We start from the raw sequence: 27,846 nt of genomic DNA on the forward strand, positions 1-27,846 counted from the left end.
TGCTTCACTTATATTTGTTAGAGCGCGGGCATATCTTTTGTAGAAAGAATTAAACTCTATTGCTTCACTTATATCTATTTAGAGAGATGACATGAATTGGTCATTCACATGGTTAGTCATAAAATCCTGCATAAAACTTGTAGATCACTGAATATGATATGTTTGATTCCTTGCAATAGTTTTGGGATACAAAGATGGTGATATTAGAGTCATGCTAGTGGGTAGTTGTGGATTAGTAGAAATACTTGTGTTGAGGTTTGTGATTCCCGTAGCATGCACGTATGGTGAACCGTTATGTAACAAAGTCGGAGCATGAGGTATTTATTGATTGTCTTCCTTATGAGTGGCGGTCGGGGACGAGCGATGGTCTTTTCCTACCAATCTATCCTCCTAGGGGCATGCATAGTAGTACTTTGCTTCAAGGGCTAATAAAATTTTGCAATAAGTATGTGAGTTCTTTATGACTATTGTTGAGTCCATAGATTATACGCACTCTCACCCTTCCATCATTGCTAGCCTCTCTAGTATCGCGCAACTTTCGCCGGTACCATAAACCCACCATATACCTTCCTCAAAACAGCCACCATACCTACCTATCATGGAATTTTCCATGGCCATTCCGAGATATATTGCCATGCAACTTCCATCATCATCATATACATGACTTGAGCATTCATTGTCATATTGCTTTGCATGATCGTAAGATAGCTAGCATGATGTTTTCATGGCTTGTCCGTTTTTTGATGTCATTGCTACGCTAGATCATTGCACATCCCGATACACTGCCGGAGGCAGTCATATAGAGTCATATTTTTGTTCTAGATATTGAGTTGTAAGTAAATAAAAGTGTGATGATCATCATTATTAGAGCATCCCCCCCAAAGAGAGAGGCCAAAGAAGTCTAAATAAAAAAGGGGGCCAAAGAAGCCCACACACACACAAAAGGGGGCAATGTTACTATCCTTTTACCACACTTGTGCTTCAAAGTAGCACCATGTTCTTCATATAGAGAGTCTCTTGAGTTATCACTTTCATATACTAGTGGGAATTTCACTATAGAACTTGGCTTGTATATTCCAACGATGGGCTTCCTCAAATGCCCTAGGTCTTCATGAGCAAGCAAGTTGGATGCACACCCACTTAGTTTCAGTTTGAGCTTTCATATACTTATAGCTCTAGTGCATTTGTTGGATGGCAATCCCTACTCACTCACATTGATATCTATTGATGGGCATCTCCATAGCCCGTTGATACGCCTAGTTGATGTGAGACTATCTTCTCATTTTTGTCTTCTCCACAACCACCATTCTATTCCACCTATAGTGCTATATCCATGGCTCACGCTCATGTATTGCGTGAGGGATGAAAATGCTGAAGCGCGTTAAAGAGTATGAACCAATTGCTCGGCTTGTCATCAGGGTTGTGCATGATGTGAATATTTTGTGTGGTGAAGATGGAGCATAGCCAGACTATATGATTTTGTAGGGATAGCTTTCTTTGGCCTTGTTATTTCGAAAAGACATGATTGCTTTATTAGTGGGCTTGAAGTATTATTGCTTTTATGTCAAATGATAGACTATTGCTTTGAATCACTCGTGTCTTAATATTCATGCCATGATTAGATATGTCATGAAGATTATGCTAGGTAGCATTCCACATCAATTTTTTTATCATTTACCTACTCGAGGACGAGCAGGAATTAAGCTTGGGGATGCTGATACGTCTCCGTCGTATCTATAATTTTTTATTGTTCCATGCCAATATTACTACCCTTCTCCCATCTAGGGAGGAGGTCAAGGAAGAAGACGACGAAGGCCCCCCCTCTCCCCTTCTCTTCCGGTGGCGCCGGAACGCTGTCGTGGCCATCATCATCATCATCGCGATCTACACCAACACCTCCGCCATCTTCACCAACATCTCCATCACCTTCCCCCCTATCTACAGCGGTCCACTCTCCCGCAACCCGCTGTACCCTCTACTTGAACATGGTGCTTTATGCTTCATATTATTATCCAATGATGTGTTGCCATCCTATGATGTCTAAGTAGATTTTCGTTGTCCTATCGATGGTTGATGAATTGCTATGATTGATTTAATTTTCTTGTGGTTATGTTGCTGTCCTTTGGTGCCTATCGTATAGTGAACACGTGGATCATACCCTAGGGTTAGTTGTATGTTGATAGGACTATGTATTGGAGGGCAAGAGTGACAGAAGCTTCAACCTAGCATAGAAATTGATGCATACGGGATTGAAGGGGGACCAATATATCTTAATGCTATGGTTGGGTTTTACCTTAATGAACGTTAGTAGTTGCGGATGCTTGCTAATAGTTCCAATCATAAGTGCATAGAATTCCAAGTCAGGGATGACATGCTAGGAGTGGCCTCTCCCACATAATACTTGCTATCGGTCTAGTAAAGTAGTCAATTGCTTAGGGGCAATTTCGCAACTCCTACCACCACTTTTCCACACTCGCTATATTTACTTTATTGTGTCTTTACTTACAACAGCCCCTACTTTTTATTTATGTAATCTTTATTATCTTGCAAACCTATCCAAAAACACCTTCAAAGTACTTCTAGTTTCATAGTTGTTCTAGGTAAAGCAAATGTCAAGCGTACGTAGAGTTGTATCGGTGGTCGATAGAACTTGAGGGAATATTTGTTCTGCCTTTAGCTCCTCGTTGGGTTCGACACTCTTACTTATCGAAATCTGTTGCGATCTCCTACACTTGTGGGTTATCAGGGTGCGCCTACCCCGCTGGGCGCGCCCTCCTGCCTCATGGCCGCCTCGTGGCTTCCTTGACCTCCACTCCAAGTCTTCTGGATTGTGTTTGTTCCAAAAAAGATCATCACGAAGGTTTCATTCCATTTGGATTACGTTTGATATTCCTTTTCTGCGAAACACTGAAATAGACAAAAAACAACAATTTGCGCTGGGCCTTCGGTTAATAGGTTAGTCCAAAAAAATACAAAAGTGCATATTAAAGCTCATTAAACATCCAAAACAGATAATATAATAGCATGAAACAATTAAAAATTATAGATACATTGAAGACGTATCAGGCCACCTTCCCCAGTGGGCCAAGTGGGCTGAACAAGGGTGGGAACTAGCCCCTAGTGGGCCGGTGCGCCCCCAAGGGCCCAAGGCGCCTCCCACCAAACTTGGGGGCAAGTTCCCCCTTGGCCGCCCCCTCTAGATGGGATCTAAAGGGGCTGCCCCCTCTCCCTTCACCCTATAAATAGAGGGGGGTGGGAGGGCAGCCGCACCCTTTCCCCGGTGCAACCCTCCCCCTCTCCAACACCTCCTCCTCCTCCTCCATAGTGCTTGGCGAAGCCCTGCCGGAGAACTGCAAGCTCCACCACCACGCAGTCGTGCTGCCGTAGCTCTCCCTCAACTTCTCCTCTCCCCTTACTGGATCAAGAAGGAGGAGACGTCCCCAGGCTGTACGTGTGTTGAACGCGGAGGCGCCGTCCGTTCGGCGCTTGATCGGATCTTCCGCGACTTGAATCGCCGCGAGTACGACTCCATCAACCACGTTTTTGTAACACTTTCGCTTAGCGATCTTCAAGGGTATGAAGATGCACCCCCTTTCTCTCTCTCTCTCTCTCTCTCTCTCTCTCTCTCTCTCTCTCTCTCTCTCTCTCTCTTTCGTTGCTAGCATCTCCTAGATTGATGTTGGTGACATGTAGGAAAATTTTGAATTAGTATTACATTCCCCAACAGTCGGAGCAACCAAATCCTGATGAAAATTGCATGCAAATTTCTTTGCAAGCCATTAGCACTACTAGAGTGAGCACTTTGTTTGTATTAGTACAGGTTGGAGGCAAACAAGCTCTTGCTTTAGTGGATTCCGGAACTAATTCTACATTTAAGTCTGAAATTTGCTTTGACTACAAATTGTCCTATACTGAAAGATTAGTCTATAGTTGTGATAGTGGAGGTATTTTGTGGCGTGGCTAATATTTTCCTACTACTACATTTCACATGGGCAAAGAAGAGTTTGAACATTCTTGTAGGATTCTTAATTTGTCATAGTATGACATGGTAATTGGGTGTGATCTGCTAGCAAAGCACAACCCTATGTCTTTTGATTATGAAAACAATCAAATACTGATGAGGAAGAATGGTACCCATCAAACTACTATCTCTGCTTGTAACTCATTTTCTGCAGCCACAGAAATTTACAGTTCAAAATCAGCTTCTATGCTAACAACTGGAGCTATTGGATATGCTATTTATCCGATCAGGGATGTCACTGTTACCAAGGAGTAAACACATGTAACCCCTCCCGCAATAGAATAACTACTACAACAATATCCTAAGGTGTTTGCATAACCCGAGGGACTGTCTCCTATAAGAAGTTGTGACCATAAAATTCCCCTACAACCCAATGTTGTAGCTATAGCTACAATACAATGTAAAGGAGAGGTTCCTCTTTAATAGAGTGTTTCGATTCCCAATTTCCCTCGAAATCCTAGCCTCTTTGCTTGATTTTCTCCTCCAATCCACCCCGGAGTGTGACAGGCATCGAGGAGGGGTGATGGCTGCCAGTGTCTCGGTCATCAGGGTGTGTCGGCGGTGCTATGTGATCTACACATCGCATACTGGTTTGACAAGCACCTTCCAGGTGAACAACAACACATCGGCTGTAGCGCTTCCTCGAAGGATGAGCCCCATCCGCATGTGTGCGCGTGTGAACAGTGATGATCCGATAGTGCAGCTTAGCCTTCTACATATGCGGCGGTTGGGCAAAGGGGAAGTGATTTGGGGCTTGGGAGCTGGGAGTCGAGGAAGGTCATGTTAATGAAGCGGTTTGGGCTTTGAGGCAGCAGTTTGCAGGATAGTTGTGTGATTAGTTTAAGCGTTAGCATGGGAGGGATGAGCAAGAGGAGAGGGGCAGACAAAGGACATGCGAAATGGAAACATTACGTATTTTTTGAAAATAGAAGAGATATCTTTGAATCAAATGTCTAAATTAAATCTCGTTTGCATATTCATGTTCCTTGTGATCAAGGCTTTGAAATAAAATAACTATTGCATACGTTTTGATAAGTTTTAAAACTTCATCAGGTTTCATCTTCTGAAACTTGGTACCAATAAAACTAGGTATGGTCCCGTGTGGAATCCAACGATTTAGCGAATCGTGAAACAATCTACAACCGGACACATGTGTCCTTACAAAAGATTAAACGAAATAGCAAACACGTAGAATAGAAATATAAATATTAGATAAAAAAGTTTCCCGCAAAAAAATGTAGATAGAAAGTACAAGCTCGACTACGTTGTGAGCAAACCATACGAACAAATGGCATGACGGTCGTTTCACGGCCAGCTTCCGACCGAGCCCGGCCGCCAAATGCTGGATACAAACGCACACGCGTCGACAACGCATGCATGCCAGCAGAGTCTTGAGCTTCGAAATTGCTTCATGCACGATTTTTCTGGCCGACGCATGCACGACACAGAAATTCAACGGCTGATGCCTGATGTATGCACGCATGTGTAACCGGATTTTAAACATCGTCTATGAGTCGTCCATTTTTGTCGTGTGTATAGCATAGCTCCTTGAGCTTCTCGGCACCTCCCCTTTCTCGGATAACTCCATGCCTGCGAGAGGGCACGCCCATTACGTGCTGTCTTCCAGGCCCTTGCCGGACACGTGGCGCGACAGCAGGGACAACGAGCAGGCCGACGACCGTCCGCGTCGCCGCACACGTGCCGCCTCCGTGCTTCACGACGCACCGCGCCCCTCCAGCTATAAAAACGCGGCGTATGACTCGTCCTTGCCACCATCATTGGCTCGAGCATCAGCAGTTGCATACATCACACGCACACGTCCGTTTCAGGAACCTTAGCGGTCGAGCACCTGTCAGCAATGGCGTCCGGTCAGGAGAAGGGGAGGTCGGAGCTGGACAGCTTGGCCCGCGAGGGGCAGACCGTCGTCCCCGGAGGCACCGGCGGGAAGAGCTACGAGGCGCAGGAGAAACTCGCCGAAGGTACGTACTTAAGATATGCCAATGCTACATACATACTGAACATGCATTGTTGTAACAAGCGCGCATTGCTGCAGGGCGCAGCCGTGGTGGGCAGACTCGGAAGGAGCAGATGGGGGAGGAGGGGTACAGTGAGATGGGGCGCAAGGGCGGGCTGAGCACCAACGACGAGTCCGGCGGCGAGCGCGCCGCCAGGGAGGGCATAGACATCGACGAGTCCAAGTTCAAGACCAAGTCCTAGATGTTCAGTTCAGTGCCTCCTAGCTTAGCAAAGCAACTGACTGCTCGCCCGTGTTTGGATGTTGTCCGTTTAGCGTGTCCCAGGTACTGAATAATGTAGGTCGTCAGGTACTCGGATCTTGACGTGAGAACGCATGTAGTAGGTGATCATGTGTCCAGTGATCGTGTGTGCTTTAGTGTCCCAGCTAGCTTCTACTAGCTGGTTGTCGTTGTAAGTTGTGGCCAAGCTATGCTGCTCTCTGTAATGTAGTGCGTCTGTTTGTTTGTTATGAATCTGAAACTCCGTCTGTGTGCAATGTTCGCTCAGCAATGTACCTGGTATATGGTATAAATAGTTCCCATTCCCCAAGAAATCCTAAACCTACGAACTCAGCGAGATGGACGCCAAGTGAATCCCGTTCGGGATCTAACCCTCGAGCATCAAGATAACCGGTGGTACTACAATTTCTGACGCTTTTTTTTTGAGAAGTACTATATTTATATCAATATAATATCAACATATTACAACATACATTCTCTCGAAATAGGCTTTCGCTCCGCTTTATAAATAAAACAACGATCCACACGATCCAAGTTTGAACAATATCCAACAGAAAACGGCTGGGCCACAACATAAATAAGCCCAAGAAAGCATAAAAAAAATATAAAAAAAACCACCTAATGGCTACCACTAAGCGGCCCTACAAGGACGCCAGCTGACGCGCCGAGGCCAAAAGCGCATCCATTATCAAGCCGAGGCGATCACGATCACGCTGCCTCGAGAGCGGGTGCCGAGGCCAAAAGCGCATCCATTATCAAGCCGAGGCGATCACGATCACGTTGCCTCGAGAGCGGGTGTCAGTGCTACATGAAAGCAAGGAATTTGAAGAGGGAGTCAGATGCCTTCTTCGAGAAAACCTTCTCAATCACCATCTTATTCCTAATCGTCCAAAGAGTCCACGACATTGCCGCAAAATAAGCCAAAATAGACGGTGATGTCGTGCTGGCTGTATAACTCGAAGCTGAAGGAACTCCGCGAGATTTAGGGCCTCCCAGTCAGGCCCCAACACCTCGCGGACGAAAGTCCATAATACTCTCGTTGCCGTACAAGAGAAGAGAATATGGTTCCCAGTCTTCGGTACTGCATAGAGAGGGCATATACCGTCCTCAGATCCGTGCCGCTTAAGTACCTCTATTCTCGAGAGGACACGATTTCGTAGAAGTTGCCAAACAAAAATCTTACTTTTTAATGGGACGGGGGCTTTCCATAGAGGGGGCAAGCCAGGGGCTAGTTGCCGACGGGCAAAGGACCTGGTATGCCGTGCCCCAAAGAACTCCACTGTCAGCGTGCGACGTCATGAAACTGTGTCCGGATAATCCAAGAGCACGAGCGGCAGGGCGGCCCGCAATATAGTCCATACATGGCAGATCTGAGGAGAAATCTAAAAAGATATCACACCAAGAGAAATTGCAAGAAACAGAGAAAATAGAAAAATCTTACTGGTCCTTGCATCCACCAACAAAACGAGCATAATCTTCAGCCACCGCCGTCGTCGTACTCGGATCTTGACGTGAGCACGCATGTAGTAGGTGATTATGTGTATAGTGATCATGTGTACTTTAGTGTCCCGGTTAGCTTCTATGGCCTTTCCTGGTGCTCCATGGTATACAGGTGCTAAGGGTGTCACATAAGCAAAAATATGATGTGACAAAGCAATTAAAAAGGAGACAGAGCATCAGGGCCGGTTCTGAGATTTTGGGGGTCCGGGACGAAAGTAACATTCGGGACCCTTAATATAATCATCACAACAATAATAATTAATTTAATTCTACACGGAATGTTTCTAATAAATACAACTACATCCAAAATCCGTGTTTATATAATAACTTATACACATTATTATCTTAAAAAAATTATTGTAACACTCTTTGATACAAAGTCACTTATGGTTGTGTCGATGTCAATCTCATCCTTCTTTCGCATGCATAATGTTGCCTAACCATTTAAGCTCTATTGGGTCATTGTTTATGCCAAATGGTCCTTCAATAATTTCAAGTTTGAAAAGCTTTTTTTAGTTGTTGCAAAAATCACATGCACAGTAAATTCGAATAAATCTTTACACACCATGAGTTTTTTAAGCCCTTTTTCAATGAAGTGATTGATATGATCACCAAAAGAAACAAATATTTAACATGAAATTTTTCTCGCCTTCTAGAATTTCTTCTTGGTCAACTACTTTTATCAAACTGATTCTCCTCATAGCACGAAACTTTGCTTGAAATTGTCGGGAATAGTAATATGATATACCTCAGAGTGATTGGATCGGGGCAATGATGTGATGTGGATGTCTAGTGGTAGGTGCTCGGTGATGTACGCATGCGCTAACTCCATCAGTGTCAATTTTTAGGAGCCAGGCGATGTTCGTGCTGCGTTTTCACCGCGTACAACGGCTTGAGACCAGCCAGCCTTCTGCGACTTGGGATCTGAAGTTTGGAACAAGGGAACAGAGAATAGGAAATTTGGGATGAACACATGACGAACAATCTCATCTTTTTTAAGGAGAAAGAATGTTTCCCGATCGCAAGGAATAAGGAAAGAGAACGGTACTGTGTCAAAAAAAAAGGAAAGAGGAAAGAGAACACCCGCAAAAAAAAGGAAAGAGGACACCCGCAAAAAAAAGGAAAGAGGACAGGGACGACATGATTTACGTGTGTACGCTGATCTTTTTTTCCACCGTGATCTGATTTACGTGATTTACGTGCGTACGCTATTACCTGCCATCCCAGCCATCCCTTGGTAGGCTACTTTTTTTCAACAAGAAGCTATGGGCTTATGGGCTCCTACACCTGAAAGGGGCCCCTTGGATCTTGGGGGCCCGGGGGGCCCCCCCCCCCCCCTCAGGGCCGGCCCTGCAGAGCATTATAGTGATCCCAATAAAAACCAATGTTAAGCACGTGGACCTAGGAAAAAGACTACCAACCAATACATGAAGAAGTTTTATTATTAAACAATTAAATAGAGGAGGATTAGCTACAACACCTAAGCATCGATGCATTGGGGATATTAGTTGCTAAGCATCTTAATGCACTTAGCACCCCACTTTAGCACCAATGCATTGGGAGAGGTCTATTAGCTGGTAGTAGCCGTCGCTGTAAGTTGTCAGTTGTGACCAAGCTATGCTTCTGCTCTCTCTAACGTCTGTTTGTTATGAATCTGAATCTCTATCTGTGTGCAATATTCTTACTCCAGATTTACTGCTCGGCAATGTACCGGTACGTGTTATATCATGCGAGTGATAGGCTATGTATCACAATGCATGGTTGATTTCGCTATGTAATGGCTGACATTCATTAGCTCGTCATAAATTCAAAGTATATACTCCCATCACCATCATGTTTGGTAGGAGTAGAAGAAATTGGATCAAGAGAAACAATCAATAAAACATTGTTTCATATCCAAGAGCCGTTCTTCAAGGATTGCCGAGCAGTGACATCTATGGTTGGTGCAGGCCACCATGATTTACATCCTAGGTATATGAGGCTAGTACTGCCCATTTTGCCACCTGTCTATGGTTTTTTTTAGCCACGACTTACTTTGCATTTGATAATTTGCCACTCTTTACATCGTAATTGATATTTTGCCCCTCTTTACTTTGCACTTTGATCTTTTGCCCTATGTAGGGTGGGTCTCATGTAAAATGACTAGAATATCCCCGTCCTATAGATTGACTATGCGCACCCTCTCGCCGGCAAGGACGCCAGGAGGCGGCGGCCCCGACGCCCTCCAATCCCGGCCAAGCGCTGCTCTGGCCCTCCCTCCCTTGATCTGCGCCATGGCCGCCGGCCCAGAATCACGAGTCATGACCACACAGGCGTTGGGCGAAACCAGAACGCACACCGGCGGGAGCGCACGCTGTTGCCGCCGTGCTCGTCGCCCCATAGACCATGTCACTGCTCCTCTGCTTCTTCTCCATAGGCCGTGCCGCTGCTCCCCTCTCAACTCTGGCAAGCACAAGCAGCACCAGCACGCGGCGAGAACAAGCAGCGGCAGCAGTACGCGGCGTTGGTGAGCATATAGACGCCTGTGGCGGAGCCAGGAAAAATGAATGAGCGGGGCCGAGTGTTCTTAACCCTTATTGGGGAGGGCCAGTCCACAAAATTACACTATTTTAGCAGCAAATAATCATATATTCAGATGCATATTAGGCCTAACTCAGTGTTGTTATAGGGGGCCAGGGCCCCTGCTGGTCTGCTCGTTGCATGGATTCTTTGGAAGACAAGCACGTACACAACTTAATTGATTCCGGCGAGTTACACAACACGCAAGCAACACACGAGGAAACATACCGATCCCATCGAGACACACACGTGGCCGCGGACAAAATGGAAGAGAGCGGCGCCCCAGATCACCGGCGGCATCTGGTTCTTTGGCAGCGTGGCCGCGGACAGACTGGAGGAGAGCGGCGCAAGGAGGAGGAAGGCGGCCATCAGCAGAGGCGACGGCAGCAGGGCGGCGGCATACGAGTTCATCCCCTTTCTATTTTGATTTCAACCGGTGAATCGTCTGGATGCACCGGTGAAACTAGCATAAAGGGTATTTTGGTCCACTCCTTTATGCATATATTATGTCAATCATTTGCAGGTATTGTTTTTGTGTGAAAAAATGGCTGAAGATCAAAGTGCAAATTAAAAAGGTGGCAATAGATCAACTACAATGTAAGGAGTCACAAATTATCAAAGTATAAAGTAAGTGATGGCAAAAAATCAAAAACCCCAGCAATGGCCATGGGAACAAGCAAAAGGATGCAAAATGAAGACCATGTCAACGTTGACTGGTCTGCTGGGCTGCCATGTCACACAAAACCAGTTGGCAGTTGTCAGAGGGAGTAATTTATCTAGTATTGAAAGTACAAGGTTGTCTTCTAACCGGTTTTGGAGTTAGAGGTTGTAAATTAAACTAACCCTATGTCCAGGATTGAAATATGCACTTCTATTTTTTATCCTCATCAACTTGCCATACAAGCATTGCCCCATAAAAGTCAGCTTTCTTTCTAACACCCACAAGAATTGGGTATAGAGGCATCATAAAACAGAGGTATATTAGTTTGGCGGGATTGCGCCAAAGTCACCCTACCAATAATGTTTAAAAGTCTTCCCTACCAACAGACACATATTTTCTCAATTTTTTCAACAACCACCTTGCAATGTTTATTCCTAATTCTAATATCAGACATGCATCGCCAAATATTTCAAAGGAACAACACCCAGTTCACAAATGAAAATCTCTTGATATATGGGAGCTTTATTAACTGCCTCCCCAAAAAATAGAAATTTCACTCTTATGAAAGTTAATAGCGAGACCAAAGATTTGCTCAAACGCACTTAGAATAAACTTGAGATTCCTAGCAATATCCTCATCATCTTGTAATAGGAAAGCAGTGTCATTTGCATATTGATCACATTGTTTAAATTTTCACTCAAGGCCCCTTTCACAAATCTATTATTTCTAGCTCTCTCCAAAATAATGACAAGGGCTTCAACTGCCAAGTCAAATAGCAATGGAGATAAAGCATCTCTTTGCTCAAGCCATTTGTGAGTTTTAAAACAAGGACCAATTACATCATTTAATTTGACCCCCACATGTCCTCTCCTCATAGTGCGCATAATCCAATCACACCATTGATCAGGGAAGTTTTTGAGTTTTAGCATCTAGCGAGCAAAAGTCCATTTAATCTTATCATAGGCTTTCTCAAAATCCTTAAAGAGTAAGGCCCTTTGTTTCCTATGGTGCATGGAGTTCAAAGCTTCATGTAGCAAAACCACACTTTCCACTATGTATCTACCTTTAATAAAAGTAGTTTGGTTATGAGAATTAATAGGGTTAACCACCCTACTAAACTTGTTCATTAGGACCTTAGTAATAATTTTGAAACTAACATTCAATAGACAAGGTCTAAATTTTTGAATTTGTATAACATCTTTAGTTGTAGGAACCAGGGTGATAATTCCATAATTGATCCTAGCAATATCTAGAACCCCATTATGAAAATTATCCATGAGCCCTTTCAAATTACACTTAAAAATTTCCCAAATATGTTGATAAAAATCAAGAGGCAAGCCATTAGGTACATGGCTCTTATTTTTCTCCATAGAGAAGACTACATTGTAGTAATTTTTCCTTGAAGAAAGGTTCCACCAACTTGTTAGCATCCTCCTCAGAATTTTTCTATGCTTCTTGGATGTTTAAATAAACTAAGGAGATCTTAGCTTGTCCAAAAAGTTTTCTTTACAGAAATTAGTGATGTATTTTAAAAGATTTTATTCCCTTCAATCGTCCCCTTATCTTGCTCCAAAGAAATAATTGCCATGGTAGTATCTAGTATTACAATCACCTTATCTGATTTCTTTATCCTTATATCTTTGGAGCCATTTTAACTCTTCCTGTTTTAAAATTCTCCCAACTATTCACTAAGTTCCTTTTGTCCAGTTCTATCATGAGTAGTTAAGCCATTAACTTCTGCATCCTTATCAATGGAATCTAACTTGGATTTTTTAATTTTCCTATGCCAAGTCTCAACATTCAAGTTTCAGCCCCTAATCTTCTTCCTAAGAATTCTCAACCTATTTTGCCACCTCTCGATATAAGAACTTTCATAATTATTAGTCCAAAAGTTTGGTGACAAAGTCCTTAAAACCATCTCTCAGGATCCAATATTTTTTGAATCTATATATTGGCTTTGAAATATTATGCGACCCAATGTCAAGAATGAGAGGACTGTGATAAGAAACTTCCCTCTCCAAAGCTTGTACCATAGCTAAGCATAATGTTCCTCCCATTCATGAGAATTCTATCTAATTTCTCAATGGTTGGTTTAGCCAAATTATTGGCCCAAGTAAAATTTCTTCCATTTAGAGGTAATTCTCTAAACTCTTCATACTCAATAATAGCAATATAGAACTTCAGTGATCAGTGTTATTGGGTTAGTTTTTCTCACAAAAGTTCTAATAAGAATAAAATCCCCGCCTACCACACAATATAAAATGTTGTCATGATAGATCTTAGACAATTCTGCCAAATAAGAAGCTTTGCCATCTAATTGAGCGTCACCATACACAATAATAATATTCCAATGAAATTTAGCCATTTTTATCAAAAAACAACAGCCTCACAAAGTATACCCCTACCATACCTCTATTTTAGTTACATCAAACAAATCATTATTTACTCCCACCAGGATCTCTTCAGATTTACCTCTTGGAGGGACCAATTCCAAGTAGAAAAACTCAAATGTAAATATGGATATTCCATTGGATATTTAGTTGATAATGTGTTTCCTTTTCATTCATCCTATCTATGTTTTTCTTCGAATATGCTCACATAAACTAAAATGTCCCACAACAACGCATGGGGTATTATCTAGTTTACAACAAAGACAAATGTGGAAGCCTTGTTTTGACCCTAAATGCCCTACAATCCAGCGACTGTTGAAATACTCTAAGTGCATCTCCAACGCTGACCCTCAAACCGCCCGCAACCGTTCGGACCGTACGGTCCGGATGCGTTATGCCATCAAACGCGGGCCTGTATCGGTCCGCGGGGCGGTCCGGTCACACTTTCTCCCGCAAAACGGAGACAAACGTGAGTGGCTTTGCGAGCGTCCGGACAGCACCCACGCCCGCTTTTGACCACCCTGGCCCACCCAAAGCCCTCCTCCCTCGTCGTCGTGTGTTCCCGCCTGACGCCGGTTGCCCGCATTCATGTCAATGTAGAGCGGCCGCTCCACATTGAAGCCAGCTTAGAGCAGACGCAACCTTTCACTGCCTCTGCCATTAAAGCAGTGCACCGACCGAGGGCACCGGCTGCTGCACGCTCGGCTGAACACGCCTCCTCGCCGCATTCAAACACCTCCAGTGAACCCACATGGAATCCGAGAAACCTACTCCGGCCACATGTTTGTTCACGAGCAGATTGACATTAAACACAACACTGACAAGCTCCTCCCATCCGTCCTCTACTTAAACGGTGCCAGACATCGGGTGAAAATCACACCACACCTCCGCTCCCATCTCCTCGCACCATTTTCTCCACAATATCCATGGCTACCGGCATGCAGGAAGAGGAGTTCACCGGCATAAAAGCCGTCTGGATGGCCCGCCGAGCCCACCGGATACGAGCCAGGCAACTCGCTACTCCACCTCCCTCGCCAAATCTGATGAAGCAAGTTGTCGCCCAAGCCGGCGCATGGTTCAACAACTCATCGCTCCAGCCATCTCGCAGAGGTGTGGCGAGTTGCTCCAGGATGGCACGCAGCGGAGCACGAAGGAACGGGCATCGTGGCTGCCATGGATGAGGCCAGACGCTGTGCCATCCGTCATCTACGTTGGCAGAACCGTGCCCGGTCGATGGAGAAAGAAGTCGGCTACGCGGAGATCGACGAGTCGGTGGTCAGTGCGTCTGCATCTGCCGCCAACATCGAGGGAACGTAAAACACGGGAGGCCGTCACCGCTTGGGTTATGGGAAGGCCACCGCCGGCACATCGTCAGCTTGCATAGCCGGTGACTTGCCCGGTTCAGCACAGATCATTGTCGACCCCTGCATGGGCTTCACGGAAGCGGAGGAGCCCTCCTTCCCCTCCGGCCGAAGCACCCGCCTTCACCTCCAATGGTAGCACCCCATTTGCCACTCCGATGAGCGGCGCATTTGGACATAGGAAAGATACGGGAAAAAATATACCTTCGGGGCTCCTGGCAGTCCGATGAGTGGGCTGCCGGACAATGGGAAGACAAAGGAATCCGCCGTGGCATGCCGTAGACTAGGTGTAGTGTATCCTTTTCATGAGAATGGAACTCCACGCGGTCGCACGTAGTTTTACCTTTTTCAGTTAAAATATTTTCAAAAATGTAAATATTTTCGTTCGGTTTTGTATGAAATCCCCTCTTCTTGCATGAATTTATTGAATTTGTTGAAAAAGTATTTGAAATGTATGCGAACATCGTTAGATGACCAGTTCCGACATCCATGTGTGCGGATGGATGTCGAAGCAAATTTGTAGGTCACCGTTGAGGATGCCCTAAGTCTATGTAAACTATAAACTTGCATCCACAAACGTACCTAGCTGGGCGCAGCGGAGAGCGCGCCTCGCTTTGATGGTGCGACCGGACGACAGCGTGGGACAAGGCAGGCATCCAAGCATTGTAGCCCATACCGGACGTTTCCTCGGATAACCATGGCTTATACTGTTGGAAATATGCCCTAGAGGCAATAATAAAAGGATTATTATTATATTTCCTTGTTCATGATAATTGTCTTTTATTCATGCTATAATTGTGTTATCCGGAAATCGTAATACATGTGTGAATACATAGACACCAACATGTCCCTAGTAAGCCTCTAGTTGACTAGCTTGTTGATCAACAGATAGTCATGGTTTCCTGACTATGGACATTGGATGTCATTGATAACGAGATCACATCATTAGGAGAATGATGTGATGGATAAGACCCAATCCTAAACACAGCACAAGATCGTATAGTTCATTTTCTAGAGTTTTTCCAATGTCAAGTATCTTTTCCTTAGACCATGAGATCGTGTAACTCCCAGATACCGTAGGAGTGCTTTGGGTGTACCAAACGTCACAACGTAACTGGGTGACTATAAAGGTATACTGCGGGTATCTCCGAAAGTGTCTGTTGGGTTAACACGGATCAAGACTGGGATTTGTCACTCCGTATGACGGAGAGGTATCTCTGGGCCCACTCGGTAATGCATCATCATAATGAGCTCAAAGTGACCAAGTGTCTGGTCACGGGATCATGCATTACGGTACAAGTAAAGTGACTTGCCGGTAACGAGATTGAACGAGGTATTGGGATACCGACGATCGAATCTCGGGCAAGTAACATACCGATTGACAAAGGGAATTGTATACGGGGTTGCTTGAATCCTCGACATCGTGGTTCATCCGATGAGATCATCGAGGAGCATGTGAGAGCCAACATGGGTATCCAGATCCCGTTGTTGGTTATTGACCGGAGAGCCATCTCGGTCATGTCTACATGTCTCCCGAACCCGTAGGGTCTACACACTTAAGGTTCGGTGACGCTAGGGTTGTAGAGATATGAATATGCAGTAACCCGAAAGTTGTTCGGAGTCCCGGATGAGATTCCGGATGTCACGAGGAGTTCCGGAATGGTCCGGAGGTGAAGAATTATATATAGGAAGTGCAGTTTCGGCCATCGGGAGAGTTTCGAGGGTCACCGGTATTGTACCGGGACCACCGGATGGGTCCCGGGGGTCCACCGGGTGGGACCACCCATCCTGGAGGGCCCCATGGGCTGAAGTGGAGAGGGGAACCAACCCATAGTGGGCTGGTGCGCCCCCTTGGCCCACCCCTGCGCCTAGGGTTGGAAACCGTAGGGTGGGGGGGGGGCGCCCCACTTGCCTTGGGGGCCACTCCACCCTTGGCCGCCGCCCCCCCTAGGAGATCCCATCTCCTAGGGCCGGCGCCCCCCCTTGGGGAGCCTATATAAAGGGGGGAGGGAGGGGCAACCGCACCCTTGACTCTTGGCGCCTCCCTCTCCCCTGCTACACCTCTCCCTCTCGCAGAAAAACGGCGAAGCCCTGCTGCGGTGACTGGTGCATCCACCACCACGTCGTCGTGCTGCTGGATCTTCATCAACCTCTCCTCCCCCCTTGCTGGATCAAGAAGGAGGAGACGTCACGCTGACCGTACGTGTGTTGAACACGGAGGTGCCGTCCGTTCGGCGCTAGGATCTCCGGTGATTTGGATCACGTCGAGTACGACTTCCTCATCCCCGTTCTTTGAATGCTTCCGTGCGTGATCTGCAAAGGTATATAGATGCAATCCGATCACTCGTTTCTAGATGAACTCATAGATGGATCTTGGTGAAATCGTAGGAAAATTTTTGTTTTCTGCAACATTCCCCAACAGTGGCATCATGAGGTAGGTCTATGCATAGTTCCTTTTGCACGAGTAGAACACAATTTGTTGTGGGCGTAGATGTTGTCAACTTTCTTGCCGCTACTAGTCTTATTTTGCTTCAGCGGTATTGTGGGATGAAGCGGCCCGGACCAACCTTACACGTACGCTTACGTGAGACCGGTTCCACCGACTGACATGCACTAGTTGCATAAGGTGGCTGGCGGGTGTCTGTCTCTCCCACTTTAGTTGGAGCGGATTCGATGAAAAGGGTCCTTATGAAGGGTAAATAGAAGTTGACAAATCACGTTGTGGCTTTCACGTAGGTAAGAAAACGTTCTTGCTAGAACCCTATTGCAGCCACGTAAAAACTTGCAACAACAATTAGAGGACGTCTAACTTGTTTTTGCAGCAAGTGTTTTGTGATGTGATATGGCCAAAGTTGTGATGAATGATGAATGATATATATGTGATGTATGAGATGTTCATGCTATTGTAATAGGAATCACGACTTGCATGTCGGTGAGTATGACAACCGGCAGGAGCCATAGGAGTTGTCTTTATTTTTTGTATGACATGCGTGTCATTGAGAAACGCCATGTAAATTACTTTACTTTATTGCTAAACGTGTTAGCCATAGTAGTAGAAGTAATAGTTGGCGAGAAATTTCATGGAGACACAATAATGGAGATCATGATGATGGAGATCATGGTGTCATGCCAGTGACAAGATGGTCATGGAGCCCTAAGATGGAGATCAAAGGAGCTATGTGATATTGGCCATATCATGTCACTATTATTATTTGATTGCATGTGATGTTTATCATGTTTTTGCATCTTGTTTACTTAGAACGACGGTAGTAAATAAGATGATCCCTCATAATAATTTCAAGAAAGTGTTCCCCCTAACTGTGCGCCGTTGCGACAGTTTGTTGTTTCGAAGCACCACGTGATGATCGGGTGTGATAGATTCCAACGTTCACATACAACGGGTGTAAGACAGATTTACACATGCAAACACTTAGGTTGACTTGACGAGCCTAGCATGTACAGATATGGCCTCGGAACACAGAAGACCGAAAGGTCAAGCATGAGTCGTATAGAAGATACGATCAACATGAAGATGTTCACCGATGTTGACTAGTCCGTCTCACGTGATGATCGGACACGGCCTAGTTAACTCGGATCATGTTATACTTAGATGACTGGAGGGATGTCTATCTGAGTGGGAGTTCATTAAATAGATGAACTTAATTATCATGAACTTAGTCTAAAATCTTTACAATATGTCTTGTAGATCAAATGGCCCACGCTAATGTTGCCCTCAACTTCAACGCGTTTCTAGAGAAAACCAAGCTGAAAGATGATGGCAGCAACTATACGGACTGGGTCCGGAACCTGAGGATCATCCTCATAGCTGCCAAGAAAGATTATGTCCTAGAAGCACCGCTAGGTGACGCACCCATCCCAGAGAACCAAGACGTTATGAACGCTTGGCAGCAGCATGCTGATGATTACTTCCTCGTTTAGTGCGGCATGCTTTACAGCTTAGAACCGGGGCTCCAAAAGCATTTTGAGCAACACTAAGCATATGAGATGTTCGAAGAGCTGAAAATGGTTTTCCAAGCTCATGCCCGGGTCGAGAGATATGAAGTCTCCGACAAGTTCTTCAGTTGTAAGATGGAGGAAAATAGTTCTGTCAGTGAGCACATACTCAAAATGTCTGGGTTGCACAACTGCTTGACTCAGCTGGGAGTTAATCTCCCGGATGATGCGGTCATTGACAGAATCCTTCAGTCACTTCCACCGAGCTACAAGAGCTTTGTGATGAACTTCAATATGCAGGGGATGGAAAAGACCATTCCTGAAGTATTTGCAATGCTGAAATCAGCAGAGGTAGAAGTCAAAAAGGAACATCAAGTGTTGATGGTGAATAAAACCACTAAGTTCAAGAAAGGCAAGGGTAAGAAGAACTTCAAGAAGGACGGCAGGGGAGTTGCCGCGCCCGGCAAGCAAGCTGCCGGGAAGAAGCCAAAGAATGGACCCAAGCCCGAGACTGAGTGCTTTTATTGCAAGGAGAGTGGTCACTGGAAGCGGAACTGCCCCAAATACTTAGCGGACAAGAAGGCCGGCAAAACGAAAGGTATATGTGATATACATGTAATTGATGTGTACCTTATCAGTACTCGTAGTAGCTCCTGGGTATTTGATACCGGTGCAGTTGCTCACATTTGTAACTCAAAGCAGGAGTTGCGGAATAAGCGGAGACTGGCGAAGGACGAGGTGACGATGCACGTCGGGAATGGTTCCAAGGTCGATGTGATCGCCGTCGGCACGCTACCTCTACATTTACCTACGGGATTAGTTTTGAACCTCAATAATTGTTATTTAGTGCCAAGTTTGAGCATGAACATTGTATCATGATCTCGTTTAATACGAGATGGCTACTCATTTAAATCCGATAATAATGGTTGTTCTATTTATATGAGAGATATGTTTTATGGTCATGCTCCGATGGTGAATGGTTTATTCTTAATGAATCTCGAGCGTAATGCGACACATATTCATAGTGTGAATACCAAAAGATGTAAGGTTGATAATGATAGTCCGACATACTTGTGGCACTGCCGCCTTGGTCACATAGGTGTCAAACGCATGAAGAAGCTCCATGCAGATGGACTTTTAGAGTCTCTTGATTACGAATCATTTGACACGTGCGAACCATGCCTCATGGGTAAAATGACCAAGACTCCGTTCTCAGGAACAATGGAGCGAGCAACCAACTTATTGGAAATCATACATACTGATGTGTGCGGTCCAATGAGTGTTGAGGCTCGCGGTGGTTATCGTTATGTTCTCACCCTCACTGATGACTTGAGTAGATATGGGTATGTCTACTTAATGAAACACAAGTCTGAGACCTTTGAAAGGTTCAAGGAATTTCAGAGTGAGGTTGAGAATCAACGTGACAGGAAAATCAAGTTCTTGCGATCAGATCATGAGGGAGAATACTTGAGTCACGAATTTGGCACACACTTAAGAAAATGTGGAATAGTTTCACAACTCACGCCGCCTAGAACACCTCAGCGTAATGGTGTGTCCGAACGTCGTAATCGCACTTTATTAGATATAGTGCAATCTATGATGTCTCTTACCGATTTACCGCTATCATTTTGGGGCTATGCTTTAGAGACTGCCGCATTCACTTTAAATAGGGCTCTGTCAAAATCCGTTGAGATGACACCGTATAAATTATGGTTTGGGAAGAAGCCTAAGCTGTCGTTTCTAAAAGTTTGGGGATGCGATGCTTATGTCAAGAAACTTCAACCTGAAAAGCTCGAACCCTAGTCGGAAAAATGCGTCTTCATAGGATACCCTAAAGAAACTATTGGGTATACCTTCTACCTCAGATCCGAAGGCAAGATCTTTGTTGCCAAGAATGGATCCTTTCTAGAGAAGGAGTTTCTCTCGAAAGAAGTAAGTGGGAGGAAAGTAGAACTTGATGAAGTATTACCTCTTGAACCGGAAAATGGCGCAACTCAAGAAAATGTTCCTGAGGTGCCTGTACCGACTAGAGAGGAAGTTAATGATGATGATCATGAAACTTCAGATCAAGTTTCTACTGAATTTCGTAGGTCCACAAGGACACGTTCCGCACCAGAGTGGTACGGCAACCCTGTCTTGGAAATCATGTTGTTAGACAACGGTGAATGACAGTGTCCTGGACTAGGGGGTACTCACCACGTCGTCTCCCGATCTATTAGATTGGGCCGAGGACCCCCGTGGCCGTATACTCATGGGCCAGTTCGGACGGCTGCCGCATACAAGGAAGATTCCACAAGACTTGGCGATCAAGACAAGGACTTCTCCCCACCGGCGTATTCGGCTAGGACTCTTGTTATCCTAGGCCTCTGGTGCATTATATAAACCGAGGCCAGGCTAGTCGATAGATAGACAATATATACAACAATCATACCATAGGCTAGCTTCTAGGGTTTAGCCTCCTTGATCTCGTGGTAGATCTACTCTTGTACTATCCATATCATCAATATTAATCAAGCAGGAGTAGGGTTTTACCTTCATCGAGAGGGCCCGAACCTGGGTAAAAACATCGTGTCCCTTGTCTCCTGTTACCATCCGGTCTAGACGCATAGTTCGGGACCCCCTACCTGAGATCCGCCGGTTTTGACACCGACATTGGTGTTTTCATTGAGAGTTCCGTTGTGTGATCGACAAAAGGATCGATGGCTCGCCTGCAGATCAACTACGACTTCGGCATCTTCGTCACCAGCTCGACTGGTCACCTTGGTTCGACCAAGAATTGTGCCCCGTGTTCGGATCACCATGTTCGGACGAGGGCCTTTATCAAACATCAACTCCGATCTCTATCAAGATCACGGAGGAATCATCTATGGAGCTCGGGGGCTCAACGTCAACATTGCCCTCAAGCGACCGTGCTATTTTTCTGGACAGCGAACTCGTATCTGCCACCACCACCTCCTCGAGTATCGCTTTGACGATCGCTTTGGTGGAATTGTGCGGAATTGAGTCTACAACAACCCTGAGAAATTTCGTCGAGTTCCGATGGAGGAATCTCTGGCAATCCACGATATACCGGAGCCTTGTCAAATCTGGACGGGAATTTGGATGAGTTTAGGGCGTGGTGTCCATCTTCTATCTCGGACGTCCTTTGGAAGATCCAACCGTTGATCGGCTGCGGAATTCCTATATCTACCACCTCTCAAAATTTCGGCTCGATTCGACCGTCCAAACTTTGGGAACCTTCTGATTAGTGCATCACTTTTCGGATCTGTTTTCTGCGCGAAAACGAATCCGACCCAAGTTCATCTTTTTTATGAACAGGATTTCGAACATCCCTTTTGAAGGAAGTTTTGTATGGGTATTGTGTTTTGTTCCCGAACACATCCCACTAACTATAAGATCTTTTAAACATGATCTTCAACATCATGCTGGTGTCAAACCAGTCCGGCAATATTACTCCACGGCTGCCGACCTGCGCTAGACACGGCATCACTTTGTTGAGCCGAGCTCAACTTCTTCGGATCATCATCTCGACAAGTCAAACAAGAGCCCGGCATCGCGAAGGATAAATCATCACCAACATCGCCGCCCCATGGATTACACGGAGCGGGCATAACCGGCATCGCCGCACGGTCGCTTCATCAAGCCGGCATCGACCACGTCACGACCTGCATCGACAGGGCCGCACTATTGCTTCTTCAAGCTGGTGTCCATCACGCCGACCTACTTCGACTCATCGGCTGACATCGAGGCTTCGACATCTCGGCTGGACCGGGGGCTTCGCCGTCTCTTAATCAACCTACTCCGGACACTTCGGCGTCACTAGCCGACCAGCTCCGTCACGTTAGCTGGGCCGAGGGCTTTGCCTCGGCGAGTCAACCTTTACCAGCATTGCCATGCCGTCGTTTTATCGCCCATCAGGCAATGGGTGTGCGGAGCGGGTCACAATTTTAGGAATCACCTTCCTTCGGATTGCTACAACAAATAAACCAGGTGCTATTAATCCCAGTATTTTTTTTGCTTGTTTGGGTTCATTTTTTCCAAGGAATTATTACTCTGGGTTATCCGTCATATGTACACAGGTCTATCAAATGGTGGCCGCATTAACGACAATCGCATGGTGGTTCGGTCAGTTTCCGTACATAGTCCGGCGAACGCCGCACTCGGAGCTCGGACCGACCTGCGAATTCAGGCTTTGCCACGCCTTTACTACATCACGCCGACGCCCTGCATCGACATTGACTTCGGCGCCAGGCCATATTTCTTCTATTCCTCACTTTGCATAAATTATTTATTATGCAACATTTTTTTTAATTATCATTATTACTATTATCTCCAGTTCGCACTATTTTATGTGGCACAGGAAAATGATCTAGCCGGACTATATCCTTTGGCGTCACCTCGGCTGGACGGGGGGCTTCGTCAACACTTCATTACCCCATGCCGGGGACTTCGGCATCACTCTGCCGGCCTGCATTGACCGTGCTATGTCACCACTTCGGAGTGCCGAGCTCTTTGCTCCGACACCTCGGGACCGGCTTGGGGGATGGCACCTTGTCCCGCATCAAGCTCGGACCGCGTCATCAATACCGAACACATTAACCAGCTAAGTTGCCTTCATGCTCAAAGTTTTAAATTTTTAACTTGTGTTCGGCTCGACCAAGCATTATACTTTTTTGGAAAAAAGTTGCTTGTAAATTTTTTTCCTTGTCCAAACTTTGTTTGTGACGCACAAATTCAAATACCCCGTTTACTTGGGGGCTTCCTTCATGAAGATTTTTCCTCTTGCATATGATTATACTTGTACGGCTTCATTCCTTGTTCATGTATTACGCCATAATATGCACCATATTGACTTAAGCGATTTGCAAGCTGGGTTGCCTCGCTCCTGTGTTTTCCCCTACGTTCCCGATTGTTCAGCTAGGGAGTAAAGGGAGCACCTCTGCGATTGTCACGATCGGGTCAACCGAGCCGGACCCCAGACTAGGTGAAGCCGAAAGCTAGCGCTCTTATAGTTTTCAATGATGGTCGGCACACAATGGAACTCATGAGTAGAAAAAATCTATTACACAAGTCTCATAATAACAATGAGCACCGAAGAAAGGTATCGGTGGGGTACTATTTTCTTCGAAGATGCTTCTTACACTTCACGGTAATATAGCATAAGTTCCCTGAGCGTGCTTTGTCTGTTACAGCCTTATGGCCTGATTGCCTGGTTATTGGAAACACCGTCGATATTCTCGACCGATGGAGTAGATAACACTTCTCGGCCCTTGACCGAAGAGGGAGAAGCTGACGGTCGGTTAAGACGCGTTTAAAGTTCGGTTGAACATAGATATGATATAAGTACTTCGGTACATGCAATCATTCTTCTACCAAGTCACTTGGGGGCTCTTAAGTTTATTTGAGACGTTTTATAATAAGTGTTCTTCTTCTTAGTCGTTGCAAAGTTTTATTATTATTTATCACTCCTTTTTTCGACACGAGTGTGCGGTCACTAGCCGGGGAGCCTAATTTCTCTCTCAAATCCGCTAGAGTTTAGTTTGCTAAACTGGCCTGATGAGAAGTACTCCGCCCTCGGGATAGGAGGTTGAAGCCGTAGGCTGACCCGCTCGAAGTCTTGAGATAGGATGTATCATGTTAAAACACGACAGAAGCACTTCTTTTTTCTAAGACCAACTTTCGGATTGGCACCGAACACTTGATATTGTTCGGACGTCATGTTTTTACTGACGTTTCTTGGTTTTCCAAGCTTTTTGGCACTTTTAAAACTATTCGTGCTTTTCCAGCATTAGTCTCGCAGTGCAACGCCGGACACCTTTAGGGATTCGGCAAAAACATTCTCAGATATTGCTATATATGCATCGGTTTCGAATTGTGTCTTCGGTCAATAGTTGGGTTGCCCGGCTCCTGCACTTGCTTCCTACGTTCCGTTTTGTTCGGCTAGGCGTGCAAAGGGAGAACCACTGCGATTGTGCTTCCAGCTCACATGGTTAAGCACCTCAGTGGAGAAAGCCGAAAACTGACTTTCACAATAAGCGTAAACTGGTCAGCGATCCGATGACTATGTTAAATGATGGGCCATTCATAACATTGGCCCAAGTGTTTACGGCTTGACCCCAACTGTCGCCGAACACTTCCGAGGGCTATTAACTGGCCTCCCAAACTAAATCCTCAATATTTTGCTCTTACATTAGAGCTGAGGTTTAATGATCATGCTTAGCATGACAACCCAAAGGAAGAAACCGATAGCGGGACCATTTTCTTTGGAGGACATTTCTTATGTTAAACAGTAAATATAACATATCTCTCTGCGTACCTTTGTTTATAAAACTGTATGACCAGATTGCCTTGTTTGTTGTAAATCTTTACCCTCATAAAGGCTTTATAAAGTAGGACAAACACTCCTCGGCTACTGGCCGAGGAGGTGGAAGCTGATGGTCGGTCAACAAAGTTTTGTACAATGCGGATTCGAGCATTAATGATGTAAAGTACTTGAATACATAGAGTCATTACACATAATTTGTGATTTTACTATGGATATCGATCCTTAATTCGGCCACCCGTGCCCGCATTAAGGCTCGGGGGCTACTGGGCTTCGGGCTTATTATTTACAAATATTAAAGGGGCACATTGATCCCCTGATCTGGTGTTGCCACCCGACCAGTGTCTCGGGGGCTACTGCATTGCTTGTCCAATGCAGAAAATTTTATGTACAATATAGTTTCCGAGGAGATTTTGATCCTCAGGTTGGTCGGCCGCACCCAACCCGAGTCTCGAGGACTGAGCATGCCGCTTTTAGTGTCCCGAAGTATTCTGCCGAGCTAGGACTTGATCCTCAGGCCGATTTTGCAAATTGACCTGAGTCTCAGCGGCTACTGGGATCAGCGGTCTTATGTCATCCTTCATGTGCATCTTGGGTTTTAGACCGATACCCACCTTGAGGGCTACTGGCTATATATCTCGACAGAGAATAAATTGCACCAATCAAAAATATTGACAAAAATCGGCCCACATTCAGGGTGGTGCACCACCTCGGAAGCAGTCCGGCATAAAGCTCAGGCGCTAGTGGCTGGCTCCATAGAGGTCATTTCCGGCATTAAGCTCGGCTAAACTCCTTCAACTTTTTTGAACCAAGGTGATATGACACCTCGGATATAGTCCGGCATTGGAGCCTGGACACAGTCCGGCGTCGGATATCGGATATATTTTCGGCGTTGGAGCTTGGATATACAGTCCGGCGTTGGAGCTCGGATACATAGTCCGGCGTTGGAGCTCGGATACATTCCGGCGCTAGAGCTGGGAAGCGGTCCGGCGTTGGTGCTCGGCTGCAAAAGATACCTCGAATGCAGTCCGGCGTTGGAGCTCGGACGCAAGAGGACCCTGCCTCCCGGGAACAACTTCAAACCCGAGGTGTGGCATAAAAATAAACAAAGCATTGATAAAGGCCGGAAACTTAAAGGGGATCCTCGGATACCCGACGTGTAAACTCGTCGAATGCATTTCGGAAATCCTCAAGATCGAAGATAAAGAAGATTTGTTGAACCAGTTTTCAAGACCGGCAACCGAAGATGAAGAACAGTTCGGAAGAATCGAGGAGCGTCCCTAACTTGAAGACCGGTTCAGGGGGCTACTGATGGTGTCCTGGACTAGGGGGTACTCACCACGTCGTCTCCGATCTATTAGATTGGGCCGAGGACCCCCGTGGCCGTATACTCATGGGCCAGTTCGGACGGCTGCCGCATACAAGGAAGATTCCACAAGACTTGGCGATCAAGACAAGGACTTCTCCCCACCGGTGTATTCGGCTAGGACTCTTGTTATCCTAGGCCTCTGGTGCATTATATAAACCGAGGCCAGGCTAGTCGATAGATAGACAATATATACAACAATCATACCATAGGCTAGCTTCTAGGGTTTAGCCTCCTTGATCTCGTGGTAGATCTACTCTTGTACTACCCATATCATCAATATTAATCAAGCAGGAGTAGGGTTTTACCTCCATCGAGAGGGCCCGAACCTAGGTAAAAACATCGTGTCCCTTGTCTCCTGTTACCATCCGGCCTAGACGCACAGTTCGGGACCCCCTACCCGAGATCCGCCGGTTTTGACACCGACAGTGAACCTTCGAACTATGAAGAAGCGATGGCGGGCCCAGATTCCAACAAATGGCTTGAAGCCATGCAATCCGAGATAGGATCCATGTATGAAAACAAAGTATGGACTTTGACAAACTTGCCCGATCATCGGCGAGCGATAGAAAACAAATGGATCTTTAAGAAGAAGACGGACGCGGATGGTAATGTTACCATCTATAAAGCTCGACTTGTCGCTAAGGGTTATCGGCAAGTTCAAGGGGTTGACTACGATGAGACTTTATCTCCCGTAGCGAAGTTGAAGTCCGTCAGAATTATGTTAGCAATTACCGCATACTATGATTATGAGATATGGCAAATGGACGTCAAAACGGCATTCCTTAATGGTTTCCTTAAGGAAGAATTGTATATGATGCAGCAGGAAGGTTTTGTCGATCCTAAGAATGCTGACAAGGTGTGCAAGCTCCAACGCTCGATTTATGGGCTGGTGCAAGCATCTCGGAGTTGGAACATTCGCTTTGATGAGATGATCAAAGCGTTTGGGTTTATGCAGACTTATGGAGAAGCCTGCGTTTACAAGAAAGTGAGTGGGAGCTCTGTAGCATTTCTCATATTATATGTAGATGACATACTTTTGATGGGAAATGATATAGAGCTTTTGGACAGCATTAAGGCCTACTTGAATAAGAGTTTTTCAATGAAAGACCTTGGAGAAGCTGCTTATATATTAGGCATCAAGATCTATAGAGATAGATCAAGACGCCTCCTAGGTCTTTCACAAAGCACATACCTTGATAAGATATTGAAGAAGTTCAATATGGATCAGTCTAAGAAGGGGTTCTTGCCTGTGTTGCAAGGTGTGAAATTGAGCTCAGCTCAATGTCCGACCACGGCAGAAGATATAGAAGAGATGAGTGTCATCCCCTATGCCTCAGCCATAGGTTCTATTATGTATGCCATGCTGTGTACCAGACCTGATGTAAACCTTGCTGTAAGTTTGGTAGGTAGGTACCAAAGTAATCCCGGCAAGGAACACTGGACAGCGGTCAAGA

The 27,846-nt window shown here is 45.6% G+C and overlaps 2 protein-coding genes across 2 annotated transcripts in view; both read left to right on the top strand.

Moving 5' to 3' along the window:
• Nucleotides 1-27,846, top strand: part of LOC123052716 (late embryogenesis abundant protein B19.3) — an 86,557-nt gene that overhangs the window by 49,267 nt on the left and 9,444 nt on the right. The window lies entirely within an intron of this gene.
• On the top strand, nt 5,802-6,506 carry LOC123052728 (em protein CS41). Its single transcript, XM_044476054.1, has 2 exons — nt 5,802-6,000; nt 6,075-6,506. The coding sequence occupies exons 1-2, from the start codon at nt 5,880-5,882 to the stop codon at nt 6,236-6,238; spliced, it is 285 nt and encodes a 94-aa protein (XP_044331989.1). The 5' UTR covers nt 5,802-5,879; the 3' UTR covers nt 6,239-6,506.

This window comes from Triticum aestivum, chromosome 1A, assembly GCF_018294505.1.
Source record: "Triticum aestivum cultivar Chinese Spring chromosome 1A, IWGSC CS RefSeq v2.1, whole genome shotgun sequence".
Taxonomy (NCBI): Eukaryota; Viridiplantae; Streptophyta; class Magnoliopsida; order Poales; family Poaceae; genus Triticum; species Triticum aestivum.

What these genes read in the sequence shown, in the direction of transcription:
- LOC123052728 (XM_044476054.1), top strand. Translation starts at nt 5,880, where the DNA reads ATGGCGTCCGGTCAGGAGAAGGGGAGGTCGGAGCTGGACAGCTTGGCC. An exon ending in GCAGGAGAAACTCGCCGAAG is followed by an intron (nt 6,001 to 6,074) that starts GTACGTACTTAA and finishes GCATTGCTGCAG; the next exon opens with GGCGCAGCCGTGGTGGGCAG.